Consider the following 27,360-nt stretch of genomic DNA (forward strand, 5'->3'; position numbering starts at 1 on the left):
CGCGTCAACGCGCTACGCGAAATATAAATATTGACTTTCTGCTTAAAAGAAGGCACAAAATAAGAAACTGCAATAGTGCAGTGCTTTCTCAGGATAATTCCTCGTCCGATTCCATATATCTCTTTAGATCAAGTGTGTCGTTATGCATGTATATATGTGTACGTATCTATGAATGCGTGTATTTAGCCAGCGTAAATCTATTTATAAAATTAGTGTATGAATAAATAAAGTGCAGAAGATGTATTGTTCTCCCTCCATATTAAACAGCGGAATGTGGCGGTAACCCATCCTCAAATGGCTCAACTTAAGACAAACAGATGCAATCGGGGCCTCTTCGGAGACAACCATGAATTTTATAAATGTCAGATCCGTATCATTCAGTGTGATCGAAACTTCTGCATCCCATATTGGGTTGAATCCATTTCCTTGAGAACTTTTAGTAGACGCTTCCGTGCCGGAAATCCTTGTACCTTTGTCAATCGAGACGGGTGTTACCGGATCGTGGTCTGTGTGAAACTCTACCCTAACAAAGGAATTGGTGTTGTTTCTGCTTGGTGATGTATCATTTAATCTCGGCAATAACTGTGTCGATAAAATTCTAATTTTTACAGTCACTGGATCATTATCTTTTTCAAAATGGTCATAAAGCAATGGGATCATTTTGGCCTTTGTCACTATAGGTAACAACTTTTTTGGCTTGAGAACATATCCCGATTTGAAACTCCCATCAGCTTGATGATCCAATATTTGAAACATGGCCAGATTGAGTTGTTGTCCAATATCATTCGTTTGCCAATTTGTGGCTACCATTTGCACTCCTACTTTCCAAAAAGGGATAGGGTTGAAGTTCGATGACTTATACCTTAAAACATGGGGGTAAACCCTCATCAAATACCTCCTATTATGTTTATCCAAAGACAGTTTTAAATATTTATCCTTGATCATGTATTCCACTTTACGTTCATTGAGTGAAAAACAATGTGCTGTCGTTTTAGATTCCGGTAGGGAGAAATTTCTGAATTTGATGCCATGTATCCCAGAAATGCTGGAAACATCATTAATTATATCGACATGCTTTTTTAGTCCAATTCTTTTGATGCGCTGCATACTAGAAGAGTTTGATGTGCTACTGCTGTTCACAGGATCATCCTTCATTTTGAAGTCCTGTTCATTTGACGATTCGTAAGAAGAACTGAAAGAAGATGGAAATGGTTCGCTGATGTTAACACTTCCAATTAGTTCATTCGTTTTCTTAGATTTCAATAGTATTTTATGTCTTAATTCTGTGGGTGATGGTAATCTATCAGTTGTCCCAACAAAGTAAAGCTGCTCTGCTAAAACCTCTCTCATTATTAAACTCGCCGATTTCTGATTGTCCTTATTGCAATTTATTTCTAATGAAATAATTAAAGGGTACGGAGACGTTATGAAAGCGTACTTCTTTATCACACGTATTACAGTTCTTAAAGGAATAGCCGACGTTAAAAATCCATGGCATACCACGGGTCCGTTTTCACCATCCCAAATATCAATTTCTACACATCTACAACCTTGTTGCAGGACTTGAATATAACCCTCCACTGATGGTGTTTCTGCAATTTGTTTCCCCAATAGATACGTATTATGTGAAGATGCAATAAAGTAATGATTCAAGGGCTTCGAATATAACTCCTCTTTGACGTCGACCAAATATGGCTGCTCTTTCAAGAACTTAGTAAAACCATCTTTCCCCATTTCATGCTGACTTGGTTCTCTATATTTAACGAACAGGGACCATGTAGTTTCACGATCGACCTGCTCATGTTGCTCCGCAATTAAAAATTGAAAGAAACTTTCAAATGATAAATGTGAATGCGGAGGTTTTGTAATTTTAGACCAAATTATATTTACCTCTTTCCTATTCTTTAAAATCCTAACAAACTTTTCAAACTCAAAATAATTCAATAACCCATTATGGTTGATATCTGCCAACTGAAAAAATTGCAACAATTGGCCTGTCGACACATAAGTATGAAATTTGTCACACAGTTTCTTCACATCCGTGAAGCTCAACGTATCCTTTTTTTCATCTTCTTCCTTCTCAGAGACAGTTATCTGCCAATGTATCCTGGCAAATTGGGAATTATCCGGCAAAAGTATGCTTTCCATTAATTCCCTCCTTAACTTTACTAAGCCGCAAATGCAGCTCAAAAATCTGTTGAAGTCCAGTTCATTCAAAGCCACAACGTGTAATGCCTTCAGTTTATTTGAAACTTTGTAAATGATAGTGATCCAGAGTTTACTGTCTGACCTTAATCTTTTTGGATCAACCTCCTCTTGATAAGTACTTGCCATATCACCGATTCTAATGTCTTTAACGGAGTCTAACTCAAGGTACTTCGAGCCCTCTTTCCATATTATTTGTCCGTTGTTGTTGATTAATTTAAATTCATAAAACTTTCTTCTTCTTCGTGTTATCCTAATCATTCGGAGCCCTCTTTGTAATGCGCGACATAACGTGCTGAGATCATAGTCGTTTCTTAGTTTTTTATCAACAAGCTCATTTATGCAATGCGAATAAGTAAGGGGCCCCATATGAACTCTAGGTAACTCTGCTGGCCTTCTAAAAATGGACCTTATACTTCTCCTCACAGTGCTTCCATTGCTCACACTTTTATGGCCTGCATTTAATGAGTGCTGGAAAGAACTGTAACTTGTAGAGACTATAGCATTGCCCTTTTGTGTTATTTTCTTTTGACCTTCACATGAATGGCTTTGTAGCTCCCTTGTAAGATTCAATCTTTGGTCATCTATTGAACTTTCAGTCATTCATACACAATGCGTGAACAGCCCTACTGCTATATCTTTATGATTCTAAATTTTCAATATCTGAATCTGCTGACGCTATTTATGTTGTAGTGCTTATACTATTTTTCTTAACGTCGGGTAAAAGTGCCAAAAACTGTAAATGAGAACGTGCGGAATCTTCATGAATTATTTAAGATCACATGAATAATAAGTTATTCAAAATAATATTACAAAATCTATAAACAAGGCATACTCACACGAATGTGAGTAAATTTCAGAGCTAGAACTAACAAGCTGGAGTTCTATCCGAGCGTCCTTTCTCTGGTGAAAGTAGTTGTGATAATGGGGTAGGCGGCCTCAGTTGGGTTCTTCTTCTTGTAGAAGGAACCCAGACTTGATTCCTAGAGGATGTGATTTTTGTTGGAGGAGTCCGAAAAACCTTTGCTACCGGTGTGTTTTCTACAGAGACTTTCATCGGCTTATCCTTGTATATTGGAATTTTTGAAGGCAAGGATCGGTAATACTTACATTTATCCTTTTCAATATCAAGCACCGTTTTGTTCCTTGCCATCAAGGGTGTTTCTGTATTCAGTACTTCCGTTCTATATCGAGGTGCAATGAGGGAGCTTGTAGAGTTGGTATCATCATTACGATAAATACGAATATTGCTTTCGTCAGGCCCGTCATAAGGCAAAGGAGGAACACTGCTTAGTACCAATTTACCTTTGTTTGGAGATTCAGGATCAAAAAAGGGGTTGATTGTATTTGGTGAGTCCGGGCTTGTTGCAGGCCTAATATTCATCTTCTGCAGTAACGCTTTACCGAGTTTTCTGCCTTTCGGAACCACTGTTGTACTTGAAGGATTATTATTATCAATGTCATCAATGGTAACTTTCTCCTGAAAGTTATAGCTTATATTTCCAATAACACCATTCGGTCGATCAAAACCTAGCGATCTTGGTTTTGGAGTTTTTATTTTTTTCGTGCCTATTTTATTCGAAGAGGAGGGTTTGATCAATATTTTATCTGCCGTAGGCTTGATGCTCAACCATCTTTGAGCTAGTTCATTCGTCTTTGATGCGACGCCAGCGTCTAAAAGTGAGAATTCCAATGCTCTATAAATAATATTGAATGTTTTAGAAACAGTTTTAGATTTCTTTTCCAATTGGTTCTCGAACCTTATGGTAATCTCTTTTGTGTACTTTGTTGTCAGTAACTTTGACTGCAGTCTTTCTATTTCATCAAGAATGTACAAGAGCTCATGGTTTAAATTGATAAAAAGTATATTCCAACGTTTGTCAATTAATTCAATTTTCAATTCTCTAAATTCTGAGTTCATAAATCTATAATCTTTCATTATCAGCTCGTATTTTTTTTGAAGAATGGTTTGCAGAATAGTAATCTTGGTTATATTCCGATGCCCAAATTGTACAATCCTTTGAGGTAAAATATCAGTTAAGCTTTTCTCGATTGGTGGGATTTTTTTTTTTAGATTCAAGAACTTTCTCGATAAGATATCTTCTGCCGCAGAGAACTTCGGTATTTTTGGCTCAGTGGTCTCTGTGTGCGTTCCTAATAGCTTAACTAGTTGTTCCAAGGTAAACGATGGAGTATGCCGTATTGGAGATGCAAATCTTTCTTCTTGAATTTCGAGACAGTGTGATATATTCGTATTAATAATCTTGTGTAAAGTATCCATATGATCCTTTGAGATTTCATTATACTCCAACGAAGTATCTAATAACTCTTTCAAATTTGTCATCCATGGCTCCAACTGGCTTTTTATTTGTGTACATTCTTCTATGACATCGAACATTGGACTAAATTGATTGTATTTACTTCTATTTTGGTCGTCTTTAGAAAATTCATCCTCCAACAAATCCAATAAGTGTGCAAAACCTTTCTCAATATCATGAACATCATTAATAAACTGGTAAAGTAGGTTTTTTTTCAATAATAACCAATTTAAAAACGATAAAATATCCTCTTTTCCCAATCGTTTCTCGTTAACCAAATCTGGAATCGCCAAAGCAGCGTTCTCCAAATCATCATAAAACTGAATTAGCAATGCTTCTGATATACTAGTAGTTTCCTCATCCAATGAGTTGCAATCCTTGATTAAATATAACGTATCGTGAATTCTTTCCAAGCGTTCGCAAAAACTTTCTTGTAAGTCACACCCAATGGTCACAGTTTTGGTTCCATCATTATTCATGGCAGCACCGCCGAAATCCATAAGGACTTTACGGATAAAAATACGTGTAGCCTCATTAAACTCTGTTATTGTTTCAAAGTTATTTGTTTACGCTACCGAATTCACCGGTTCGGGTAATACTGTACTATTTGGTATTAAAGTTGTATTATTTATTGAGGTGTATGAGAATATAAGAATGGGTATATATGCGATGTGGATAAACTCATGGTTGTGGGGTGAGTTTAATTGGATTAGCCTCCTTCGCCGCGTCCTTCAAGAGATGTTCGACAGATTCTTCAATATTTTCTGAATTTTTGTCCTTTACCTCTAAAGATTGGTTATTGCTGTCATTATCATGATTATTATGACTATTGTCATCATCTTGCTTGTTCTGTTGATCGTGTTTCTCACCTTCGTTTGTATCTTCTTTTTCCTCGACCTTCTCTATTTGCAACTGTTGATCAGATGGTCCAGGGGCGGCTCTTTCATTGAGCAGCTGCGATAAAGCACTTGTTGAATTTGCGTACAATTCTTTGAATTTTCCCATTTCTACAACTGATCCGTCATGTCCAAGAACAATAACATTTTCTGATCTTCTGATAGTACTCAATCTGTGCGCAATACTGACTATAGTCATCGATTTTGATTTCATTAATTGACCAAACGTATAGTTAATGGCTCCTTCACTTTCAACATCCAAAGCTGATGTAGCTTCATCAAGGATCAAAATGGTTGGCTTCTTGATTAGAGCTCTTGCAATAGCGATACGCTGCTTTTGTCCACCGCTCAGTAAGGTGCCATGAGGACCAATGACAGTATCGTATGTATTCGGAAACTTTGTAATGAAATTATGACAAAAGCATTGCTTTGCTACCGATCTAATTTCTTCCTTTGTTGGCGTGTATGTCAACCCATAAGTTATATTGTCTCGAATAGTTCCTGACATAAGCACAGGCTCTTGCTGAACTATACCAATTTGCCTTCTTAAGGATTTACAATTAAGTTTAGTAATATCTTGATTATCTATCATGATAGTTCCTGTTGTAGGATTATAATATCTTAATAGTAAGAGTGCAATTGTAGATTTACCGCGACCCGAGGGGCCTACAATGCAAACGCTCGAGCCTGGTGCAATTTTAAAATTCAAACTCTTGAATATTTGAACGGAAGGCCGTGTGGGATAACTAAATGAAACGTCTTTGAATTCGATAACACCGCGTTCTGGTTGATATTTGTGACCAACCGTGGGAGAAATAGAGGGTTTCCTATCTGTCAATTCAAATAACCTGGAGGCGGCACCAGCTCCCTGCATAATTTCAGAATAAAAGGTAGAGAGACCGAATACCGCATTACCTGTGTATTCTGTATACAGCATAAATGCAGTAAGATCACCGATGGAGAGCTGTGATTGTAAAACGAGATAGGAACCATATGCAAGAACCGTTAAGAAACTTAGATCACCCAAGAGACTAGTCGTAGTGAAAAACTTTGCATTAGTAAAAGCCGCAGTTTTGCCCACTTGAAAAATATCTCTAATTGCAACATTATATCTGGATAATTCATTACCTTCAGCAACGAACGACTGGACGGTCTTTATACCAGAGAGTTGTTCTTCAGCGACTCTAGTCAATTGTCCAGTAGCTTCTTGAAGATCTTTGGAGGTGTTTCTGATCTGCTTTCCGAATACTGAAGCACTGAAAAGAACCGGAGGGGTAAAGAACAGCAACAATATTGATAATTGGGGCGACAAGGAACACATCATCCCCACACCAACAATACCACAAATGAGTGCTTTCACCCCATCCGAGACCTTTTGAGTCATTGATCTGGAAACAACATACGCATCTGACCCTAAACGTGAAATCAAATCTCCAACTTTATGGTTGTCAAAGAATTCAGCATCCTGATGAAGTGTCTTTTTGATGACATGTGCCCTCAGACGTGCGACAACACGTTCACTTAATATTCTTAATAATATGAATCTACCGAAGTTAGCAGCACAACCAATAAGTAAGGCAACAGTAAAGAAGGAAAGAAACTCATACAAGGGTAAAGAAAAAATAGGTATTTTCAAATCAAAGAAATCTGAGCCAGATGACGTCTTGAGGGTGTCAAGGACAATACCTATGACTTTGGGAATAGACATTCCTATAGAACATGATATAGTTAAAAGAAGTATAGCAGTGAGAAGCAGTTTCCAGTCCCGTTTTGCTAACATAAACAACCGTATTATATCTTTATAGTCATCTGTTTTGGATTGCTCCGTTGAATGAGCTGACTTTGATGATCCTTTAGATGTTGAAGAGACTGAAGGCAGAGGCGCCTGCAGTTTTGTTTTGGATGAAATGTACCTGAAGGATGATAAGATTAGTGTTTTGCCAATTATAGGAGACCGTGTGTGCAACGGATTGATAAGAATGAGCTGTGATGAAGAATGAGTGACTAATGATCGAAACCTCATGAATGGCAGTTTAGTCATTCGGGGACGAGACAACATATTCCTGTATAGGCCCAGTCGCAATAGCGGTAAACGACTATTTAACATTGCAGTTGGCGATGGTGGGACATATATTTCTTTCCCTTTTAAGACAACGATACATAATTTATGTCACTCTTCAAAGCTCTTAGAAACAGTTAGCCGTTACTATTATTGTAGTCATTATTGAGTTTCCCGTATAAAAGTATGTAGTTTTCATACATATTTGCTAGAATATTTAAAATGTATATCAGCGTGTATAAAGAGCTGTAGTTCTAGGAAGCATATAACTATTTCGTTATTGGAGTGGGTTCAGAAGCAGCGGCACCATTCTTATACTGGGTATAAAATGCATCTGTTTTCGATCTACTGAGGACACTAGCGGTTTGTAATTCAGTCTTTAACGAAGAACGGATAGCTTTTGCGGCCACGTTCAAATATGCAGCATATGATATACCAGCTTTTCTCCAGGCAGACATTTTTTGATTGCAGTCGTAACTAGTTGTTTTTATTCGTTTGAAATTGTAACTACTGTGAATTGCTTATTAGAAGTGCTTACTTGTATTATTTTTAATTTATTATATGAAAAAGGGGAGGATCAAATATCATTGGTTCGTATAAAAGTATTTTTAATAAGGCGTTCTGATAAACTTATTTGAATCACCAAGTCAATAAGTAAGTATTCTACGTTTGCCCAAATTAAAGTATTATCTAATAGGGATAGCTTAATTTCTCAATAGAAAGACGCCTTGGTAAGAAGTTGCTATTAGTTTTCCTTTTATTTGACGGACCGGAGAACTAAAGCATAAAAGTAAGAAATTTACCTCTTCGATCAAAGGAATCATACTAGTTCTTCGTTTCCTCTGAGAGGTACCAACTAGCTTTTTGACAGTCCTTTCTGTATGTTCTCTTCAGTTAGACCCCTTTTCTAAGTGCCCTTACTTGCCGCTACTGACGTCTAGCAGTGAAGTACGCTCTTGAAAACCAGTACCATACTCAAAATGACATTCTTAGCTGAGTACTTCATTACTATGGGTTTAAGTGTTACAATGAATAAAAGCACCTCAAAATTTAACTGTTACTATGTTTCAGTGTGGAAAGAGCTAAGTAATCAAGCCGATTAGAAGATATACTACCATAAAGGGGATGACTAGATTTCGATAAGCTTAACCTCCTATCAATGTACGTAGAGACATCTTGCGAGTTGCCCATTTATTAGGCATTACTCTGGCTATATTACACTATTTTTCGGACTCCTACGGAAAGTCTCGTACTTCTATGAAAGCGATGCTACCTATACCGACGCTTGTGGGGTGTCGTAGTTGAGAATAATGCAATGACCTATCTTGAAATGAACAGCTCGCTTTTGTACCATTTGTTGAAGAAACTCAGGAATGATTAGCTTTTTTTCAAGCGCATTCAGTTTCCATTCTATAAGAATTATGTTCAAATCACACGAATTAAGAGTGCCATCTTTATTTGCTATTTCACCATTACCGTTGTATACCATAGGCATTAATAAAAATTCAAGATGTACTGTACGACCCCAAGTGAATTAGCAGTTTAGCTAAGCCTCTGCGCTTCTTGGAATCATCAAGATCAGCCCTTAACGAGCAACAACCTTTGCGTTTATTCTCCTATCACAGACCCCTCAAGATAAACACTTAACGTTTTCTATTACATTATTTGGGATGATTAAACATCTTCTGAAAGATAGCCCGACACAATATGTTGAAAACTCGTAAGAAAGAACTATTGGCCACCATCATGCCTAGTTAAAGTAGAAAACCCATAGACTATGATGCAATAGTTGTTGAGGAGATCTTCGCTTTACATTCTCCCAACCAAGCAAAATAAATCTGACCATTGTATACCTTCCTTTCAATGGTATGATAGTGGAGTAAGTTTTAAGAAAATCAGGACAATACACCCGAGAAAAGACGTTATCCCCCTGCATTCTCAAACGAGATATCAAATAGCTGTTTCCTCTCTAAGTAACAACAACAACTTGTTTTTCTCTGTTTGTCCGACCGTTTAACTTCGAGGTTTTTTTTCAACATGCTTTCGTTGAACGTCGCAAATTCGTTTAAAATAAACGAAAGGTGTCAGAAATAGAGGATTTTAGCCATGCATACCCACATAATTGTGAATTTATTTTGAGGCTGTGTATTCCCTGCGTCTGCAGCCATAAGGGGTATGACTATGCTATACGTTTACACTATGCTTGGCTAAACGATCCATTAACGAATCGATGAGTAGATCACATTCAACAAACGAGCACAAATTTATATGGGGAACCATATATAAAGAGTGTATATATGGCCTTTGATATGTACATCATAAAAAGTGTATCTAGCACTCAAAACACAGACACATCCTCACTTTATCATAATGACTACATTTAGACCGCTATCAAGTTTTGAGAAAAAACTTCTGACTCAATCTTTGAATGACCAGAGAAATGGGACTATTTTCTCTAGTACATATTCTAAATCTCTGGGTAAAGAAAACGATGCTGATTGGCATTCAGATGAGGTCACGCTTGGAACAAACTCTTCTAAAGATGATTCCCGTCTGACACTTCCTCTAATAGCAACAACTTTGAAGAGATTGATCAAATCACAGCCAGCGTTATTTGCCACTATAAACGAAGAATGGGAGTTTGAGCCATTGGAACAACTAAAAACGTCTGACATTGTAAACGTGATTGAGTTTGAAACCTTGAAAGATAAAGAGGTCAATTGTCATTGGGGTGTACCACCTCCTTATCTTTTACGTCATGCTTTCAACAAGACCAGATTTATACCCGGATCTAATAGACCATTGTGGACATTATATGTGATTGATGAAACATTGTTAGTTTTCCATGGCCACGACGTGTTATTTGATATTTTTTCAGCCGCTAATTTCCATAAGTTGTTCCTGAAAGAATTAAACAACATCAGTTCGGTAACGCACTACGAAGATAGAATTTTGTTTGATATTAATAATGTTAGTATCTCCGACTTAAACTTTCCCAAATCGATATATGATAGTGCAAAGTTACATCTGCCTGCTATGACACCACAAATTTTTCACAAACAGACTCAATCTTTTTTTAAATCAATATTCTATAACACTTTGAAAAGGCCTTTTGGATACTTAACCAATCAAACATCAATTAGCTCACCAGCATCTGCAACGCAATTAAAAAAGTATAATGATATTCTGAACGCGCACTCTTCGTTATGCGGGACGACAGTATTTGGTATAGTCAGTAACCAGAGGTTTAATTATTTGAAGTCAATTGTTAACCAAGAGCATATATGCCTGAGAAGCTTCATCTGCGGTATAGCAATGATATGTCTGAAACCTCTCGTGAAGGATTTTAGTGGTACAATAGTATTTTCTATTCCGATCGATTTAAGAAAACACTTGGGCTTAGGCGAATCATTGGGTCTCTTTTTCAAAGAGTTGAGGATCGCATGTCCACTTTCCCTAATAGATGATGAACTTTCTGTAAACGAATTCCTGGCAAACAGCAATGATAATGAGGAGGATGAAGAATTTGATGAAAAATTGATGGAGTACCAATTCAATAATGTTACAAAACATGTTAGTAGTTTCATTATGGCAAAATTGAAAAGTTGGGAAAAGAATGGATTTAATGATGATGATATAAGGAGAATGAAATATGACAACGATGACGAGTTCCATATCCAAAACTCAAAGACCAAATTGGTTCAAATTAATGATGTCTCTGACATTTCGCTATCGATGAACAATGACGATAAATCATTCAAAATTGTAAGTTCGGGATTTACAAGCTCAATAAATCGCCCCACATTATTATCACTTTCATATACATACTGCCAAGAAATGGGTCTGAATATCTGCATTCACTATCCCGATTCATACAATTTAGAATCGTTTGTGGAGTGCTTCGAATCCTTCATTGAATGAGCAGGTGACGCATTGAATAGAAATTTTGTATGGTACATATTTTTTCATTTTATTTATTCTTATTGAACCTTAATCAACATAAACCATTAAATATTCTCGATGCTGAATTTTGTCTGGTAAGAGTAAGGCATTTCGAATTCTGGCGCACAGGGAGTGTCACTGCTAGTTTATTCACTTAAAATACATAACGGTAAATACTACTAGCTACAGCGCCGAATGGATACATTCCATGAAGCAAATCGGCCTATATGAATTTAGCAGAAAGCAAAATGGGATTTCTCGAATTTATAGTAGCCACCTCACTTTCCCATTAATACACAGGAAGTGTAGACCAAGAGTAGCTGCTCACTTAAGGTACGTTGCGGCAACGTTTCAGTAAGGATCAGTCATGACTACCAGATTGCACAGAGGCACTGATAAGCTATCTCCTATTTCCGTTATACTTGTGTACATTCTAAGTCTCCATCAGATAAACTATTGGTTGGGCTCCCATGGACTACAAGAGAACGTTACGTTTGCTAGTTTTTTAGTCCGCCAAGTGTGCAGAAAACTCTTCTCGTTTTATAAGTACGGTGGAGACAATGAAGCATGGTTATTGGGCTCTATAAATTATTAACTAAAATGAAGCGCTGCTTCTTAGCATATATATGTATGGATATCACTGAGAAATTCGCAGCTTATATAAGGACAGCTAAGTGTATTTTTTGACAGCTGTGAAAATCTCTTGGATGTCTTTTGGACTTGTTCTACAACAACCACCGATGATACGGGCACCGCTGCTAATGTAACGCTTGACTACCGCATCCCAACTGTTTAGTTTGTCACTATTTGGCAACCATATCTTTTTTTCAGTGTCATAAACTTCCCCACTATTTGGATAAGCAAGTAAGGCCATATCGGGTAGAGCCTGATGTAGAGACTCAAGAATGTCAGGGGACTGGTTGAAACTAACACAGTTAATACCCAAGAGGGAAAAGTTTGGATTTATTTTGTCGCCCAAGTCCTTGATAACTTTTGCAACTTCTTGCATGGTAGTACCATCTCTCAAGACACCATGCTCGTGAACGGATAAACCAATATAAAAGGGTTTAGATAGAACACTCTCATCCCAAGACAAAATGGCCTTCAATTCATGAATGTTAGGAATGGTTTCAAATCCAATAAGGTCCAAGTTATCATTCTTATTGAAGTTGTCCAACTGAGGTTTGAAATACTGATAGAAGTCAATACTTTCCGGGTTAGCACCATAGTCACCTGTAAACTCGCGGCAAATATGAGCACCCCATGGGCCAATACAACCAATCAAGTATTTATCTTCGCCAATACAACCACGAGAAAAATCGACAATTCTGGTCAATAGATTATTGTATTCTGATAAAGTCTTGATCGGCGTATTTTCAGAAACAGACTTGTAACTTGTTTGGTATGTTGTAGTCATTAATATCTCCGCACCAGCATCCAAGAAATCGTTGAACATTTCTTTGACAATTTTTCTGCTAGAAGATGACTCATCGGACCAAAAAGATTCACTAATGAATGGAATGGTTGACCATACAGGGTTGGCAACTTTGATACCTCTATTCTCTAATTCTGTTCCTTGACCACCATCAAGAACAAGAACCTTCTTAGGATTATCGGCCAACAACTGCTTTAGAGGAAGACGTGCCATTTTTCTGAGACTTTCACACAATTCAATGGTAGACTAGTTTCCAATTATGTTGAATAATTGGTTGTTTTTCAGCTTGGTTGAACTAAACCTTCAATTCTCAAGCGTAATAAAGCGTAAAGAAGTTTCGATGATAACTTTTCTGCCGCCAGGAAGTGACTAATACTCTTGTGAACATAGAGGATGAACAAAAAACTTCGAGGTGATTTTTTCAAATTTCACTTCTAGAATGCCGTGCTGCAGTAAAAAACCCTGCGTGAAGTATTTTGTCGTCGCCGCACGCCTGCTGCTTAGCCGAGCAGGCACTGAGCTTTGTTCAAAGAAAGTACACAGACATTAAACATCCTGAAAAATTATTAAAGACTACACATGCAAGAGTATCCACTAACACCAAAACCTGTAGATTTTGTAATAGAACGGTTTAGAAGCAATAAGTTGTTTCTCTGCTTCTTTTTGTGCCTTGAAAAGTTCTAGATTCTCCACAGAACAACCGGTATCGAGATCGATCTCGCTTCTCTTGATGTACCAACGTCTCCGGTCTTTTCGATAGATTCTGTGTGCAATATACACAACAATCATGATCGGAATACTTAAACAGTACTCAAAAAAAGCTTTAGCGGAACTAGGACTGCCGACTGGTGCGGCTGATACATATACTTCGCCTGCTATTAACAAGGCATTCAGCACACAGCCTAAAACCCCCCCATAAACACCTAGTATAGACTTGTAAGCTATTTCGTCCTTGGACCTACCCTGAGTTTTCAAAGCCATTCTGAACCTAACTTGCGACAGGCAAATACAGAACCAGGTGAAAAATGACGAAATGGAGCACAGGGCGAAAAGCCATGTAAAGACCTCGTCCTCCTTGTTTGAGGCGACCAGGAACCCTAAGAGACCAAACGCACCGCTAATGCCAATCCCCACTAAAGGACGTCCCTTTCTGTCCATATAAGAGCAGACTGACGGAAGTTGGCCAGAGGCGCCTAGAGCCTGAATTAGTCTTGAAGAAGCATAAACGCAAGAATTGCAAACAGACACCACTGCAACAAGGATAACAACGTTCATGAAGTTGGACACCTTAGCGCCCATCGATCCTGTGTTACGCAAAGCGATAACAAAGGGGGAGGCAGAAATGTCCTCACTAGTCGAACCACTGAGCAGTCTACTATCGTTGTAAGGCACCAGGCACCCAATAATGACGACGGTCGTAATGTAAAAAATCGCGATTCTCCAGAACGTACCTTTGGCAGCACGGGATATGGCTGAAATATCTTTGGATTCTGTACTAGTCAGCAACACTAATTCACTGCCACCGAAGGAAAAGGCAGCGGAAACAAAAGTGTTACACAGATTCTTGAAGACCGGCTTCGCGAAGGCGCCTGGGTTGTGCCAGTATTTAGTTCCAATATATCCGGTGGAATTCGGCCCTCCTCCGGCAATCAGAACGATGCCAATGATGATAAAGATGATTATAGCAACGACTTTTATAATCGACAAGGCAAATTCTGTCTCAGCAAAGCCCTTCACGCCAAACAAATTCAGCACCATGATGAAAGTATAAAAAATAGCCACCCAAACCGCAGGATTGACGGTTTGATTCCAATAGGAGATCGTAAGTGAACAACCAATTAACTCGCTCGGGAAGGAAATCAACCAGGCCAGAGCATAGTTTGTAGCCACAGTAAACCCAACGGATTCATCTATAAACCTACTAACATGTGTAGCATATGAGCCAGAAACCGGGAACTGGCAGGAGAGTTCTGCAGCACTCTGGACGACACAGAACATAGAAGTACCCACTATCAAAAACCCAATTAACAAAGCGGCCGGCCCGGAAGCCAAAGAGTAACCCAAACCGATGAAAAGCCCAGTTCCCAAAGTGCCACCTATGGCAATCATGGTCAAGTGCCTCTGGCTCAAGACTTTTTGGTAAGGTTGAGAGGCTAGCTTCCACTGAATTTTTTCCTGTTCAGTTTGCTCGCTGTTTTCAAGATCTTCCGGTATGACATGTAAATTACTTTGCTTGAAGGAGTCCTTCATTCTTCTAATCAGCGACTCTGATTTGTCTGATCTTTCTAGCCCAGTCGGTATCATTGTAGACTCCGTCTCTATCTTCGTAAACTTGTCCGACTCATTTCCCTTCTTCAGTATATCCATCTTGACACTTTTCAAATAAAAAAATACGTTCTAAAAGCACTAGTCAGTCTGCCTTTCAACTTTAATGTAGGAAGGCTCTTGATATCTTATGTGAGGAAAAGAGAGTTATGAGATATTCTAAAAGGTCTCTTTATTTGGTGCGATGTCTCAAAAATTTCTACTTGTATGCTCGAGAAAAGCAGTGTAGTCTTCTCGAAGGCCGTTATCCCGCTCTCACGCCGTGCCGCACTTGGTAAGAAAACGCGCACACAATTTTTTTTGGTCTCTCTTTTACGGACCCAAACCGTTAAAATAATATGACTATGGAAGAGTTGATGGTACTATGAACGAGTCATCCTTGGCGAAATCACATGGCTTTTGCATCAGACAATGCTGTATAGCGTGCAAGAAGCATGCCATATTGCAACAAAGAAGTAGATAAAGTTGGGCCTTGCCAACTTGTTGTTTTCTTAGTAGTAGATAGAATGGGCGCCAGTTCGACTCATACGTGGGAACGCTTACATTACACGATCTTATCAGCTCTTGCGTTTTACTACCCTTTTACCTTTCGCTTGGCTGCAGTGCTTTGGATATGATAATGAATTGACAAGCAAAACGAAGGTGGTGTTAATTGCGGCGGAAAAAACAAACTCAAAGAAATCACTGCATGAATGCAGGCAACCTAATATAAGAGTAGAAACAAACTCAGCAGAGAGCTATCACATTGCCAAGACCTCAAACGTGTTGCCCAACACAAACTGTATTGGCCGAAGAGATAAGCGGGCTCAGGAGTCCACGCGATAAGCAAGATGAGTGATCAACTGCATTTTGTAGAGTTTTGAAGTTCAACTCCGCATGTGCAAAATCTTAGTTTGTTTAAGTACTTAAATAGCTAGTTTGCTGTCCAAACAGCGTCTTTAGAAACTGAATAACCTCGTCGAAAATGTCTGAAATTGGTGATGAGTCTACTAATAGCCAAGAAAAGGTAAAACCGAAGATCTATGAAGAAGATGTCGATGAGGAGCACGACATTGTAAGCGTGGAAGAGACTGTGAAACGGGGTGTTCTCCACAATGATAGAACAAAACTCAAGCAAGGGCTGAAAGAGCGCCATATCAAGATGCTAACACTTGTCGGCGTATTTGGCACAGGTCTATTTCTGTCCTCCGGTGGTACGTTAAAAAAAACCGGGCCGGTTGGTCTGTTGATTGCATACCTGTTCGTTGGTATTGTTGTGGGGTGTAATCAGATTGCTATCGCTGAGGTCGCTTCTTTCATGCCCGCTACCGGGGCAACCATCAGACATGCTGAGCAGTTCATAGACGAGTCAGTTGGCTTCACATTTGGTTGGATCTCTACATATTCGTCACTGATGCCTGGTGAGTTATCGGCCACGGCAGTTATTATGAGATATTGGACGGATGTAAGTCCTGCAGTTTTCATAACTGTGTTCGGTATTCTTTTTGTGGTGACGAATATTTACACAATTCGATTCTACGGCGAACTCGAATACATATTCGGGTGGCTAAAACTTGTATTGATTTTTATATTGATTATATCAGGACTGGTGATCGACCTAGGTGGTACCAAGGGTCAAGAAAGGCTTGGATTTCACTATTGGAGGGAACCTGGACCCTTTGCAAATTATTTGGTGGGGGGACATATAGGAAAGTTTGTGGGCTTCTGGGCTGCCATTTCTTCTGTGGTGTACTCTTACTCTGGCATTCAAAACATTGCCATTCTTGCCGGTGAAACTAAGAACAGCAGACATGCAATTTTTCACGGTGCCAAAAATGTCTTCTTGCGCATTATTGTTTTATACTTGGTCACAGTCTTCATACTGACACTGATCGTACCGTACAATGATAAGTTGATCGCTACCGGAACGGGCACAGCCCGGTCGAGTCCCTTTGTCATTGCAATGAACAGAGCTGGGATCAAAGTCTTACCTCATATTGTCAATGCCTTGATCTTAACATCGGCATGGTCAGCTGGTAACTTGGCTATTATCGAAGGTTCCAGGAATTTGTTCTGTTTGGCGACAAAGAATCAAGCCCCCAAGATTTTTTTGAGGACGAGTAAAAGAGGAATTCCTTATGTTGGTGTGATATTCATCTCGAGTTTTCTACCATTGGCGTATATGTCCTGTTCCAAATCGTCGGCTACCGTCTTTGGGTGGTTCCAAGAGCTGGTGTCTTCAAACACGCTGCTACGTTGGATTCTGATTTCGGCAAACCATATCCATATGGACAGGGCTTTGAAAGCTCAGGGATACAGCAGGTCTGACCTACCATATTCAACACCCATGGGTCCTTTTGCTGCTTGGTTTTCCGGGATCATGTCGTTCATTTTCTTACTTACGGGAGGCTTTTACAACTTCATACACGGTCATTTCGACATCGAGTCCTTTTTTACCAGGTACTTCATAATTCCATTGGCAATTGGACTATTTACTTTCTGGAAGCTATTCAAAAAGACTAAATATTTACGTCCACATGAAGTAGATCTTGAATCTATCTTTGACGACATCAAAGAAAATCCAGAACACATTGTAAAGACCAAAAACGCGTGGGCAAGATTTTCAATAGCAAGAGGTTGGAGAGAACGAAGCCAAAAATAGCTTAAACGATATCATTGCTTCGATGAAGAAGGAACAAACCATTAGTTTTAATAACCTTAGATAAACTACTGAAAGTAAATAGTGTTTGTAGAGTAGCTCTTAGATAATCAAAACTCAAGCATCGTAAGTACGTAGGGACACTTGAAACCTATTTTTCGTAGAACATGAAAGAGTTATTTTGGCAACAAGTAAAAAGCAAAAATGCCTTTTGTGCACAGATTGAACACTGCTCTTCGGAATCATCAGGCAAACTAATCAGCTACCGATGAAGAAATTAGTTTCTCACAAAAAAAATTCTTGTATTACAACGGGTTCTTGTTGGATTTTCAAATACACCGCTGGCTACTCGGATATGTCCGTGCAATTTATCGAAATACTTCATAGCGTGTGCACTAGTATCTACTTCGTATAGGAAGGTGCAAAGCTCCAGCCAACACATTTCCAAAGACTGATAGATCATTGGTTGTAATCTAGTATTCGCTGTTGGGCCGAAACTACGTATGCTCTTTTCTCTTTCTGTAGAATCAAAGAGTCGCGCTGGCGGCGCGCATTTTTTTTTTTTTTTTTTTTTCTCTCGATTATGCAGTCAGTTTAATTTAGCTTCGAGGGGCGCGTACCGGACTTAAAAATTAAAGTTAGTAATCATCAAAAATGGGGGCGGGGTATGCATTTCGACTGCGTGGGATCGAAAAGACTCTCTTTGCAGGCACTAAGGCACTAAGGCACGGTATGAAGTGGGATGATCTCCTTGTGCACTGGTTTCTTAGCAGACAAAACTGTAACGTAGAAAGCCGCCATGACGTAGGCATTCGAGGATACTATTACATAATAATATTCTTTGACTCCTAGTCTAAGAACATACAGAATCCAATGAAACGGAGGTAATCTCAAGAGTTGAATTCCCCTGGATATATGCAAAAAGCGAACGTATTCAATATTGAAATTTATCGTATCAATGGTGTGAGATTTTCGCCTCCCCCCCCAGAAAACTAACACTACTGAGACATATAAAGGGCGAAGGTGAAATGAACTGGTTCTGGTTCATCGTACACTTCTACCCTAGAAGAATAAAGGATAACAAAACTAAAACAACAAAAAACAAAAAATAAAAGCGCAATAAAAACTAAAAAATGTCTACTGTACAATCTTCTGTCGGAAGTGATACAGATATTCAGAACGCTTCTAATGCTGATGTTCATATCGCACCACGTGTGGAAAAAGAGTGGTCTGATGAGTTTGATGACAACGAAGTTTTAAATGGGGATACAATAGAGCCTCCAAAGAGGGGCCTTCTAGGTTACCTCGTCATCTATTTACTCTGTTATCCTATATCCTTTGGAGGTTTCCTACCTGGTTGGGATAGTGGTATTACAGCAGGTTTCATCAACATGGACAACTTCAAAATGAACTTTGGATCCTACAAGCACAGTACTGGAGAGTACTACTTAAGCAATGTTCGTATGGGTCTTTTGGTCGCCATGTTTAGTGTCGGATGTGCTATAGGGGGTGTCTCTTTCGCCCGTTTTGCCGATAAGTTAGGCAGAAGGCTAGCAATTGTGATTGTGGTATTGGTATATATGGTTGGTGCCATTATTCAAATCAGTTCAAACCATAAATGGTACCAGTACTTTGTCGGTAAGATCATTTACGGTCTCGGTGCTGGTGGTTGTTCGGTGTTGTGTCCAATGCTTTTGTCGGAAATAGCACCCAAGGACCTGAGAGGTGGGCTTATTTCATTGTACCAACTGAACATGACCTTTGGTATTTTCTTAGGTTATTGTAGTGTTTATGGAACAAGGAAATATGACAACACTGCACAATGGAGAGTGCCTCTTGGGCTTTGCTTTTTGTGGGCCCTGATTATCATCATTGGTATGCTATTGGTCCCAGAATCACCCAGGTATTTGGTCGAATGTGAAAGACATGAGGATGCATGTATTTCGATTGCCAAGATTAACAAGGTTTCACCAGAGGATCCATGGGTACAGAGACAGGTTGAAGAAATCAACGTCGGGGTGCTCGCCCAAAAGGAACTAGGAGAAGCATCATGGAAGGAACTTTCTCAATTAAAACAAAGGTTCTTCAACGTTTGATTACAGGGATCCTAGTGCAAACCTTTTTGCAACTTACCGGTGAAAACTACTTTTTCTTCTACGGAACTACCATCTTCAAATCTGTCGGGCTTACTGACGGTTTTGAGACCTCAATCGTTTTGGGTACCGTGAATTTCTTCTCCACTATCATCGCTGTTATGGTCGTCGACAAGATCGGTCGTCGTAAATGTCTATTGTTCGGTGCAGCTGGAATGATGGCTTGTATGGTTATATTTGCTAGTATCGGGGTGAAATGTCTTTACCCCCATGGCCAGGATGGTCCCTCTTCGAAAGGTGCAGGTAATGCTATGATTGTGTTCACCTGCTTTTATATATTCTGCTTCGCAACAACATGGGCACCAGTCGCTTATATCGTGGTTGCTGAGTCGTTCCCTTCGAAGGTCAAGTCCAGAGCTATGTCCATTTCAACTGCATTCAACTGGTTATGGCAATTCTTGATCGGTTTCTTCACACCATTCATTACCGGCTCGATCCATTTCTACTATGGTTATGTGTTTGTTGGATGTTTGGTTGCCATGTTTTTGTACATATTCTTCTTTTTACCAGAAAACAATCGGTTTATCTTTGGAAGAAATCCAATTACTGTACGAAGAAGGTGTGAAGCCATGGAAATCCACATCTTGGGTTCCACCATCAAGGAGAGGAGTCCATTCAGAAGAGACTGAGACTCAGGATAAAGATTGGAAGAAATTTTTGAAGTTTTCAAAGGCTTCTAATTGATCGTTGGGATCATATTCTTGCCGTTTTAGGCAGCATTGTATATTATGCTCTACATATAAATGTGTAATTTTAATTTGTGACGAATTTATGAAGGTCTCCGAAGCTATGAAGATCGATACCCTTACATGCTGGTATGTGTTTACCACCTGAGCACCAGTTTATTCAGAAAACAGTATTATGTCTGATCGTTTCCTTTTTTTCTACAAAGCGAAAGGAGAAAGCTTAATGTCTGTGATGTGAATATCGAGGGCGATGGCAGTGACCAACACAAATATGTGTGTTATTGAGTAGTTATTAAAAATCATCGAGAATGCATTGACAGGTATATAATACGTTACATGACTAAACAAAATAATATAAAAAAAGTACAAAAACACATAATCTATCCCAGATATCTGCTCATTACTATCCAGGCACGCGGATCGCTTTCTAAATTACACCTGGTCTAGAACTTCGTTCACAGCGGCAAGTGGTCCTTTATCATAAACAACTTCTAGCGAGTGAGTCAATTGCGCAACAAAGTCCTTGTTATCACGAATTTCAGGGCTGAAAAGGACCTCGATGTTAAGTAGCTCGTGAGGATCCTTACCACCCTTAACAGCAGCAGCCTTCAAGGTATCTGCCATGGGGTCCTCAATTTCGAATGGTTTGCCGTTCATGTCGACACCGGTCAAATAACGGAACCATCCAGCCACACACACTGCCAACAACTTATACTTGCCGTTAGGCTTGCGCAACTGCTCGTAGATCGAAGGTAAAACGTACTTGGGCATCTTACCTGAGCCCATCAAACAGATACGTGCAACGGTGTCCTGAATTGCTGGATTGGAGAATCTCTCCAACACAGACGCAGTGTATTCTTCGAAATCCACGCCTGGCACCTTAGGTAACAATGGGATGACTTCCTCACGCATCAAAACACGGATGTACTTGTTGATGGTTGGGTCGTTGACGACCTCGTGTATATAGGTGTAACCGGCCAAGTATCCAAGGTATCCCATGGCTGAGTGCCCACCGTTAAGCAGACGCAATTTCATCAGTTCATAGGAATCGACATCCTTGACAACTTGAACACCGGACAAGTTCCCAAGGAGGACGGCCGTCAGAAAAGTTGTCTTCAAGAACCCATTGGATGAAAGGCTCTGCAACAACGGGACATTGGTCCTTAATTCCCCAAGTGTCAGTGACGTACTTGCGCTCCTTGTCAGTGCAACGTGGTGTGACACGATCAACCATACAGTTAGGAGAAGTAACCTTCTCTTCGATCCAGGCAGCGAACTTCTCATCCTTCTTTAACTTGGCAAAACGCAACAAGCATAGCCTTGACTGTGATACCGTTCTGAGGCATGTTGTCACAGGGACATAATGGTGAAGGGAGGTGAGGCCTTTCTTGTAACGCAGCAATAGAGCCTCATATAGGTAACCGTAGAGAGTGGCAGGATTCTCTGGATGATTCAAATCGTTGACCAATTTCCGGAGCATCGGTCATTAACGAGTTTGTTGCTTCACTATGGTAATAAACCGTTCTCGGTAACGGTTAGAGAAACAATATGTGTATCTGGGTGGCCATCTTTTCGATGACAGCCCTTGGATCATCGGGTGCGTACATGTATGCGGTGATGGAACCGACAATGTAAGCGTTGGTTTCCTTGATACCGCGCTCTACAACTGTGTATAGACAATCTTGGGCTTTCATAGCATCGCGCATAAGGGCATCTGCCTTCATTAAACCAACACCACATATTGACCAGTCCTTCAAGCTGTGATCCTGCATCAAACGGTTCATGAAAACGGCCAAGTGGGAACGATGGAATGCACCAACACCTAGATGAACAATACCCTGTTTAACGCCTTCTCTGGGGTAGGTTGGTATTGGAAGGGTGGATTGAAAACTCTTGAGAGTTTTTGCATTCAAGCTGGTAGCTGTTGTTTCATTGACTTTGTCATTTTTGAAGTTGTTACTTTTCTTCTTTTTTTCTTTTTGTTGTTGTTGTTGTTGTTGTTATTGATATCACTTTTATGTGTTGAGATTAAGAGAGAAGTATAAAGCCAAACAATTGCACAGTTGGAATCAGCTATTTATATGTGAAGTTGAACGATATCTAAAACTTCGAGACATTAACTCCCCCACATCTTTTCCCCTGGAATATGATGCTTCCCAATTATAGTTAGCTAACATAATACGGTGAATAAGTGTTGGTCATTTTTCAAGAAGACGGTGCATCTATGTATCTCACCCGTTACCTCGCAGTTAGTAGGGAGACTTTAATGCTTGCTTGATGCTTGCCGTAAAGCTAATGCAATGACGTATTATTATGGTGTGTGCTGCAACCAAATATGGCGGGCTAAAAATAAAGAGAAAGTGCATGCGAACTAGACCATTGGTGGAGCAAGTTCTGAAAGATTTTTATGTCCGTGCCAAGGAGGGAGTGATTAGGTGGTGGGATAACGCGGGGTAGAACGACTCAGGCACAAAGGCAAAAAACCAACAAGGCACGGGAACAGGCACGAAGGCTACCCCACGCTGCACCACGCGCGATACCTTATTTTTCCAGGAGAAACTGCAGGAAGCTTAGCTGTAGGTACATGCTATGTATGGTACGCAATGCATAAGTTCTCGGGGATGATTCTTGGTAAGCAACAAACAGATTATGTTGAAGTTGGCTAGCTACGTATAGCTTCAGCATACATCGGCCTATCTCAGGGATGCACAATGAATGAGTCTCGTCTCTTTCAAGGACTGTCTTCTCAGCTGAAAATTATTTTGCTTTATTTTTTTCGACATCCAGAGTTTATAATACTATATTTATTTCCGGCATCGTATCTCCTTTCTCCGGTCAAACAACGCCACTACGTCAGCCCTCTCATCTCATTCATCACCCCAGTTATGATAAACTTAAGATGACAAGTAGGCCTTTCTCATTTCAGTGGACTAAAATTTGACGTATAAAAGAGTTAAACCATTCAACGTTATGAAAAATAGCTTTCAAGTGAAAATGAAACCATTGAATACTTAACAAGAAAAACCAAGAAATTACAAAAAACCATGTCTCAAACTACTAATCCTTCTGTTGTTTTGAGAAAAGTCGGCGACATCGCCATCGAGCAAAGACCAGTTCCTACCATCGAAGACCCCCATTACGTCAAGTTAGCCATTAAAGCTACTGGTATATGTGGTTCTGATGTCCACTACTACAGAAGCGGTGGCATTGGAAAATACATATTGAAGGCTCCTATGGTACTTGGTCATGAGTCGAGCGGAAGTTGTGGAAGTTGGTAACGCTGTGACAAGAGTCAAAGTCGGAGACCGTGTGGCTATTGAGCCCGGTGTTCCTAGCCGTTACTCTGATGAGACCAAGGAGGGTAGGTACAACCTTTGCCCACACATGGCATTTGCAGCCACTCCTCCAATTGACGGTACTCTTGTGAAGTACTATTTATCTCCGGAAGATTTTCTTGTGAAGCTACCGGAAGGTGTTAGCTATGAAGAGGGAGCCTGTGTCGAGCCACTATCTGTCGGTGTGCACTCTAACAAACTCGCAGGAGTTCGCTTCAGCACCAGAGTTGTTGTATTTGGCGCAGGGCCTGTGGGGCTGTTAACGGGAGCAGTTGCGCGTGCATTTGGTGCCAGTGACGTTGTTTTCGTTGATGTGTTTGACAACAAGCTACAAAGGGCAAAGGATTTCGGTGCTACAAACACTTTCAATTCTTCCAAGATTCCTACTGACAAAGCCCAAGAATTGGCTTCTGAAGTAGAAAAGCTTCTAGGCGGAAACCATGCAGATGTGGTGTTTGAATGCTCGGGAGCAGATGTTTGCATTGACGCTGGTGTCAAAGTAACCAAGGTTGGGGGAACGATGGTACAAGTTGGTATGGGCAAAAATTATACCAACTTCCCAATCGCTGAAGTTAGCGGCAAGGAAATGAAGCTAATTGGATGTTTCCGTTATTCGTTTGGTGATTATCGCGATGCGGTGAACTTGGTTGCCACAGGAAAAGTTAATGTCAAGCCACTAATAACGCATAGATTTAAGTTCGAAGATGCAGCTAAGGCCTATGACTACAACATTTCCCATGGTGGAGATGTAGTCAAGACTATAATCGCCGGTCCCGAATGAAAAATGGGTACTGTTACGTAGTGTTGTATGTCCATGTATATAGGTCGAAATAGACAAGGCAACAATTGAAAAAAATACTAAGAAAAAAACGTTCAAATAGAACGCATGTTCAAACACCAAGTTGTTGATATTTTTTATTGAGGATGAATTGTTGAAGCTATTGAGAATGTAAGAGATCAATAAGTAAGAATGACCACGAAAAATGGTTCGAGAAATGTAAAAGAATAGGCCGGTATACAGGTGCTCAAAAAAAAAAAAAAGCACCCCGACTATTTTTAAGAAGCATGGGTCCAAAAGTGCTAATTGAGCTATGCTCTTCTATATGTTTGGACATTTCTCTTGTATGATATCCTTCACAACATTTTTGAAGAAGAATACGATGGCGACTGCATCAATCGGTCTCTCGTAACACTTCTGGTAGCTGCTCTAGGCGATTTTCCCTTCACAACCTCATCCAGACCTTTTTACAAAACCACTAATTTTATCATGGTTGCTGGATTGAACTGCGGAAAGACCACAAACACTTGTCATCCATTGAACAGCTGTGTATGGGAAAGGATTGTTATATACGTTATTTCTGTTGCAATTTTTGGACTATGTTCTGCTTAAGGTAAAGACCTTCACGTGTGTGTGTTTGGTTGGCTTTTTAGATCCGGGGAGACGTTGCAAACTTGAACTTTGGACGAGAGAAGAGTAATATCAAAGACGAAAGCCGCAGGAAAAATCTGACAGGCTATAGATGCTTGCTTTTAGAAAAGTGTAATCTTCAAGATCAATTAATGGAAGACTTTACGGAAACATAACGAATAGGAGAAACGGTGTATGCTATACTCCATATTTTTTATATAGAGTAGAGTAAATAGACACAGTTGCCTCTTTATTTTTCTAGAATATGTAGTCATTTATTGATAAGTGATGGGGTACTTTGTCCTTCGTCTACAATGGAAGTTTCCATATGTTCTTTGAGATTTCCATGAATGACATCTTCTGAGGTGGATTTGACTGAAAATGGGTCGACTTTTGCTGATTTAAAATTTTCTTGCTGGAACTCCAAGCTTGAACAGCTCATTTATCTCAACGAAGGTCTTCCCCGCAGTTTCCGGTAAATCAATTACAGCCCATATTAAAGTACAAAAGCATAACGTGCCCCAGAAAAATCCGGACTTGGCGCCCCAGTTCCACTTTTTAGAGTTCAATTGATATAGTATTAGAACGCTGCATGCGATACTGACCACATTATAAGTATTACGTGCCAGAATAATCGTTTTTGTTCTTAGCCTTGAAGATGGTATTTCGGAAACTAAACAAAAAACGACCGGGGCAATGCCAAGATTATAAAAAAACGCTACTACCATCAAAAGAGACCCACTTCCCATTTTCGCACCATGAGTATTTGCACATCCCAAACCGCCAATAATGAAGAAAATAATCGTCTGAAAGGCCAGTCCAAAAGCGTAAAGATCATATCTGCCATAGTATTTTGAAACCCACCAAGACAAAAATGTCGCGCAAATACCGAGACAGTATTGAATAATACTAAAGGTGAAGGCGGTATCAGTGCCAACACCAGCCTTTTCGTAAAAGTAGGTCGAATAGCCTATTAAAACTGCACCACAAGTAGCTTGGCCTGCCCAGCAGAGACAAGTAATTCTCGTTCTTCTGCGATCAACCCTGTCTCTAATACAATCCATGTAGGTACCTTCTTTGCTTGTAAGCTTTTTCTCCTTTTCTATAGTCATTTTTATTTTATCTACCTCCATAGTCACTAGCAATTCTTTTTCAGAACCATAGCCGCTCAAGGTTCTTTCAAGTGATCTCTTTGCTTGATCGAATCTTCCTTTCTTGATAAGCCACCATGGAGATTCTGGTGCAAGGAAAATCCCTATTGCTAGGGGAAGAGGCCAGATCCATTGTAAGGCAAACGGCAGCTTGTATCCTAATTCCGAATCTGGATATTTGTTTTGGGAATTCTTCATAATACCAGCGGCAAAAAGTTGGCCGAATAGCCAGCACAAGTTTGAATATGTAGTCAAGTAATATCTTAGAGCCAAGGGACAGATCTCAGAAGCGTAAGAAACTGTCAAACACTGAAAACAACCCCATGGCATACCACACAACGCCTGCCCCGCAGCAATCATGCCCAAACTTTTGCAAAAGTAAAGAAGAAAAGTGAAACATGTTAGAAGAAACAGCGCCATAATCAACGTGTAACGATTACCCATCCAATCCACTAAAGGACCAGTCATTTGTAAACCCACAATCTCACCTGCCATGTAACATAAAGTCAACCCAATTTGCCATGACGCTAAAATTTCCCATTCTCCTGTCTGGGCATCTTGTGAGCCAAACTCCTTCTGGAATACGGGTAGAGCGTAAAAAGCCCCGAGTATGGCCGTGTCATACCCTTCCATAATTAGCGTTGTCGAGACTAATAACGACCAAGCTGCTGCTTTCGGATATGTCTTCAACGCAGTCGTAAGCGGCATTCCCCTTTCACTATCGTCTGCCTCCTTAGCATCCTCTGAAGCATCAAATACTTCTGCCACTAATTTATTATTATCGCCCGGTATTACTGGATCTGCACTAA

General features: G+C 39.8%; 13 protein-coding genes across 13 annotated transcripts; 5 read left to right on the forward strand and 8 right to left on the reverse strand.

Moving 5' to 3' along the window:
* Nucleotides 1-201: 201 nt before the first annotated feature.
* PLC1 (phosphatidylinositol phospholipase C) lies at nucleotides 202-2,808 on the reverse strand (the record flags this gene model as incomplete). Its single annotated transcript, XM_056222445.1, has 1 exon — nucleotides 202-2,808. One exon carries the CDS (start codon nucleotides 2,806-2,808, stop codon nucleotides 202-204), a length of 2,607 nt encoding a protein of 868 aa, XP_056082136.1.
* Nucleotides 2,809-3,073: 265 nt separating this feature from the next.
* Nucleotides 3,074-5,023, reverse strand: KAR9 (Kar9p; the record flags this gene model as incomplete). The annotated part of the gene is made up of 1 exon (XM_056222446.1): nucleotides 3,074-5,023. One exon carries the CDS (start codon nucleotides 5,021-5,023, stop codon nucleotides 3,074-3,076), a length of 1,950 nt encoding a protein of 649 aa, XP_056082137.1.
* A 181-nt stretch (nucleotides 5,024-5,204) lies between these two features.
* On the reverse strand, nucleotides 5,205-7,526 carry MDL2 (ATP-binding cassette permease MDL2; the record flags this gene model as incomplete). The annotated part of the gene is made up of 1 exon (XM_056222447.1): nucleotides 5,205-7,526. The coding sequence occupies one exon, from the start codon at nucleotides 7,524-7,526 to the stop codon at nucleotides 5,205-5,207; it is 2,322 nt and encodes a 773-aa protein (XP_056082138.1).
* A 221-nt stretch (nucleotides 7,527-7,747) lies between these two features.
* Nucleotides 7,748-7,936, reverse strand: ATP15 (F1F0 ATP synthase subunit epsilon; the record flags this gene model as incomplete). The annotated part of the gene is made up of 1 exon (XM_056222448.1): nucleotides 7,748-7,936. One exon carries the CDS (start codon nucleotides 7,934-7,936, stop codon nucleotides 7,748-7,750), a length of 189 nt encoding a protein of 62 aa, XP_056082139.1.
* Nucleotides 7,937-9,848: 1,912 nt separating this feature from the next.
* PBI1 (Pbi1p) lies at nucleotides 9,849-11,399 on the forward strand (the record flags this gene model as incomplete). The annotated part of the gene is made up of 1 exon (XM_056222449.1): nucleotides 9,849-11,399. One exon carries the CDS (start codon nucleotides 9,849-9,851, stop codon nucleotides 11,397-11,399), a length of 1,551 nt encoding a protein of 516 aa, XP_056082140.1.
* A 691-nt stretch (nucleotides 11,400-12,090) lies between these two features.
* On the reverse strand, nucleotides 12,091-13,068 carry SAM4 (S-adenosylmethionine-homocysteine S-methyltransferase SAM4; the record flags this gene model as incomplete). The annotated part of the gene is made up of 1 exon (XM_056222450.1): nucleotides 12,091-13,068. One exon carries the CDS (start codon nucleotides 13,066-13,068, stop codon nucleotides 12,091-12,093), a length of 978 nt encoding a protein of 325 aa, XP_056082141.1.
* A 381-nt stretch (nucleotides 13,069-13,449) lies between these two features.
* SAM3 (bifunctional polyamine/amino acid permease SAM3) lies at nucleotides 13,450-15,222 on the reverse strand (the record flags this gene model as incomplete). Its single annotated transcript, XM_056222451.1, has 1 exon — nucleotides 13,450-15,222. One exon carries the CDS (start codon nucleotides 15,220-15,222, stop codon nucleotides 13,450-13,452), a length of 1,773 nt encoding a protein of 590 aa, XP_056082142.1.
* A 922-nt stretch (nucleotides 15,223-16,144) lies between these two features.
* On the forward strand, nucleotides 16,145-17,821 carry SMKI06G3800 (uncharacterized protein; the record flags this gene model as incomplete). The annotated part of the gene is made up of 1 exon (XM_056222453.1): nucleotides 16,145-17,821. The coding sequence occupies one exon, from the start codon at nucleotides 16,145-16,147 to the stop codon at nucleotides 17,819-17,821; it is 1,677 nt and encodes a 558-aa protein (XP_056082143.1).
* A 1,130-nt stretch (nucleotides 17,822-18,951) lies between these two features.
* Nucleotides 18,952-19,914, forward strand: SMKI06G3810 (sugar porter family MFS transporter; the record flags this gene model as incomplete). The annotated part of the gene is made up of 1 exon (XM_056222454.1): nucleotides 18,952-19,914. One exon carries the CDS (start codon nucleotides 18,952-18,954, stop codon nucleotides 19,912-19,914), a length of 963 nt encoding a protein of 320 aa, XP_056082144.1.
* Nucleotides 19,869-20,600, forward strand: SMKI06G3820 (uncharacterized protein; the record flags this gene model as incomplete). The annotated part of the gene is made up of 1 exon (XM_056222455.1): nucleotides 19,869-20,600. The coding sequence occupies one exon, from the start codon at nucleotides 19,869-19,871 to the stop codon at nucleotides 20,598-20,600; it is 732 nt and encodes a 243-aa protein (XP_056082145.1).
* Nucleotides 20,601-21,089: 489 nt separating this feature from the next.
* On the reverse strand, nucleotides 21,090-21,941 carry SMKI06G3830 (uncharacterized protein; the record flags this gene model as incomplete). Its single annotated transcript, XM_056222456.1, has 1 exon — nucleotides 21,090-21,941. The coding sequence occupies one exon, from the start codon at nucleotides 21,939-21,941 to the stop codon at nucleotides 21,090-21,092; it is 852 nt and encodes a 283-aa protein (XP_056082146.1).
* A 1,962-nt stretch (nucleotides 21,942-23,903) lies between these two features.
* Nucleotides 23,904-24,773, forward strand: SMKI06G3840 (NAD(P)-dependent alcohol dehydrogenase; the record flags this gene model as incomplete). Its single annotated transcript, XM_056222457.1, has 1 exon — nucleotides 23,904-24,773. One exon carries the CDS (start codon nucleotides 23,904-23,906, stop codon nucleotides 24,771-24,773), a length of 870 nt encoding a protein of 289 aa, XP_056082147.1.
* Nucleotides 24,774-25,801: 1,028 nt separating this feature from the next.
* Nucleotides 25,802-27,259, reverse strand: SMKI06G3850 (sugar porter family MFS transporter; the record flags this gene model as incomplete). Its single annotated transcript, XM_056222458.1, has 1 exon — nucleotides 25,802-27,259. One exon carries the CDS (start codon nucleotides 27,257-27,259, stop codon nucleotides 25,802-25,804), a length of 1,458 nt encoding a protein of 485 aa, XP_056082148.1.
* Nucleotides 27,260-27,360: the final 101 nt, after the last annotated feature.

The sequence above is a fragment of the Saccharomyces mikatae genome, assembly GCF_947241705.1.
Source record: "Saccharomyces mikatae IFO 1815 strain IFO1815 genome assembly, chromosome: 6".
Classification (NCBI taxonomy): domain Eukaryota; kingdom Fungi; phylum Ascomycota; class Saccharomycetes; order Saccharomycetales; family Saccharomycetaceae; genus Saccharomyces; species Saccharomyces mikatae.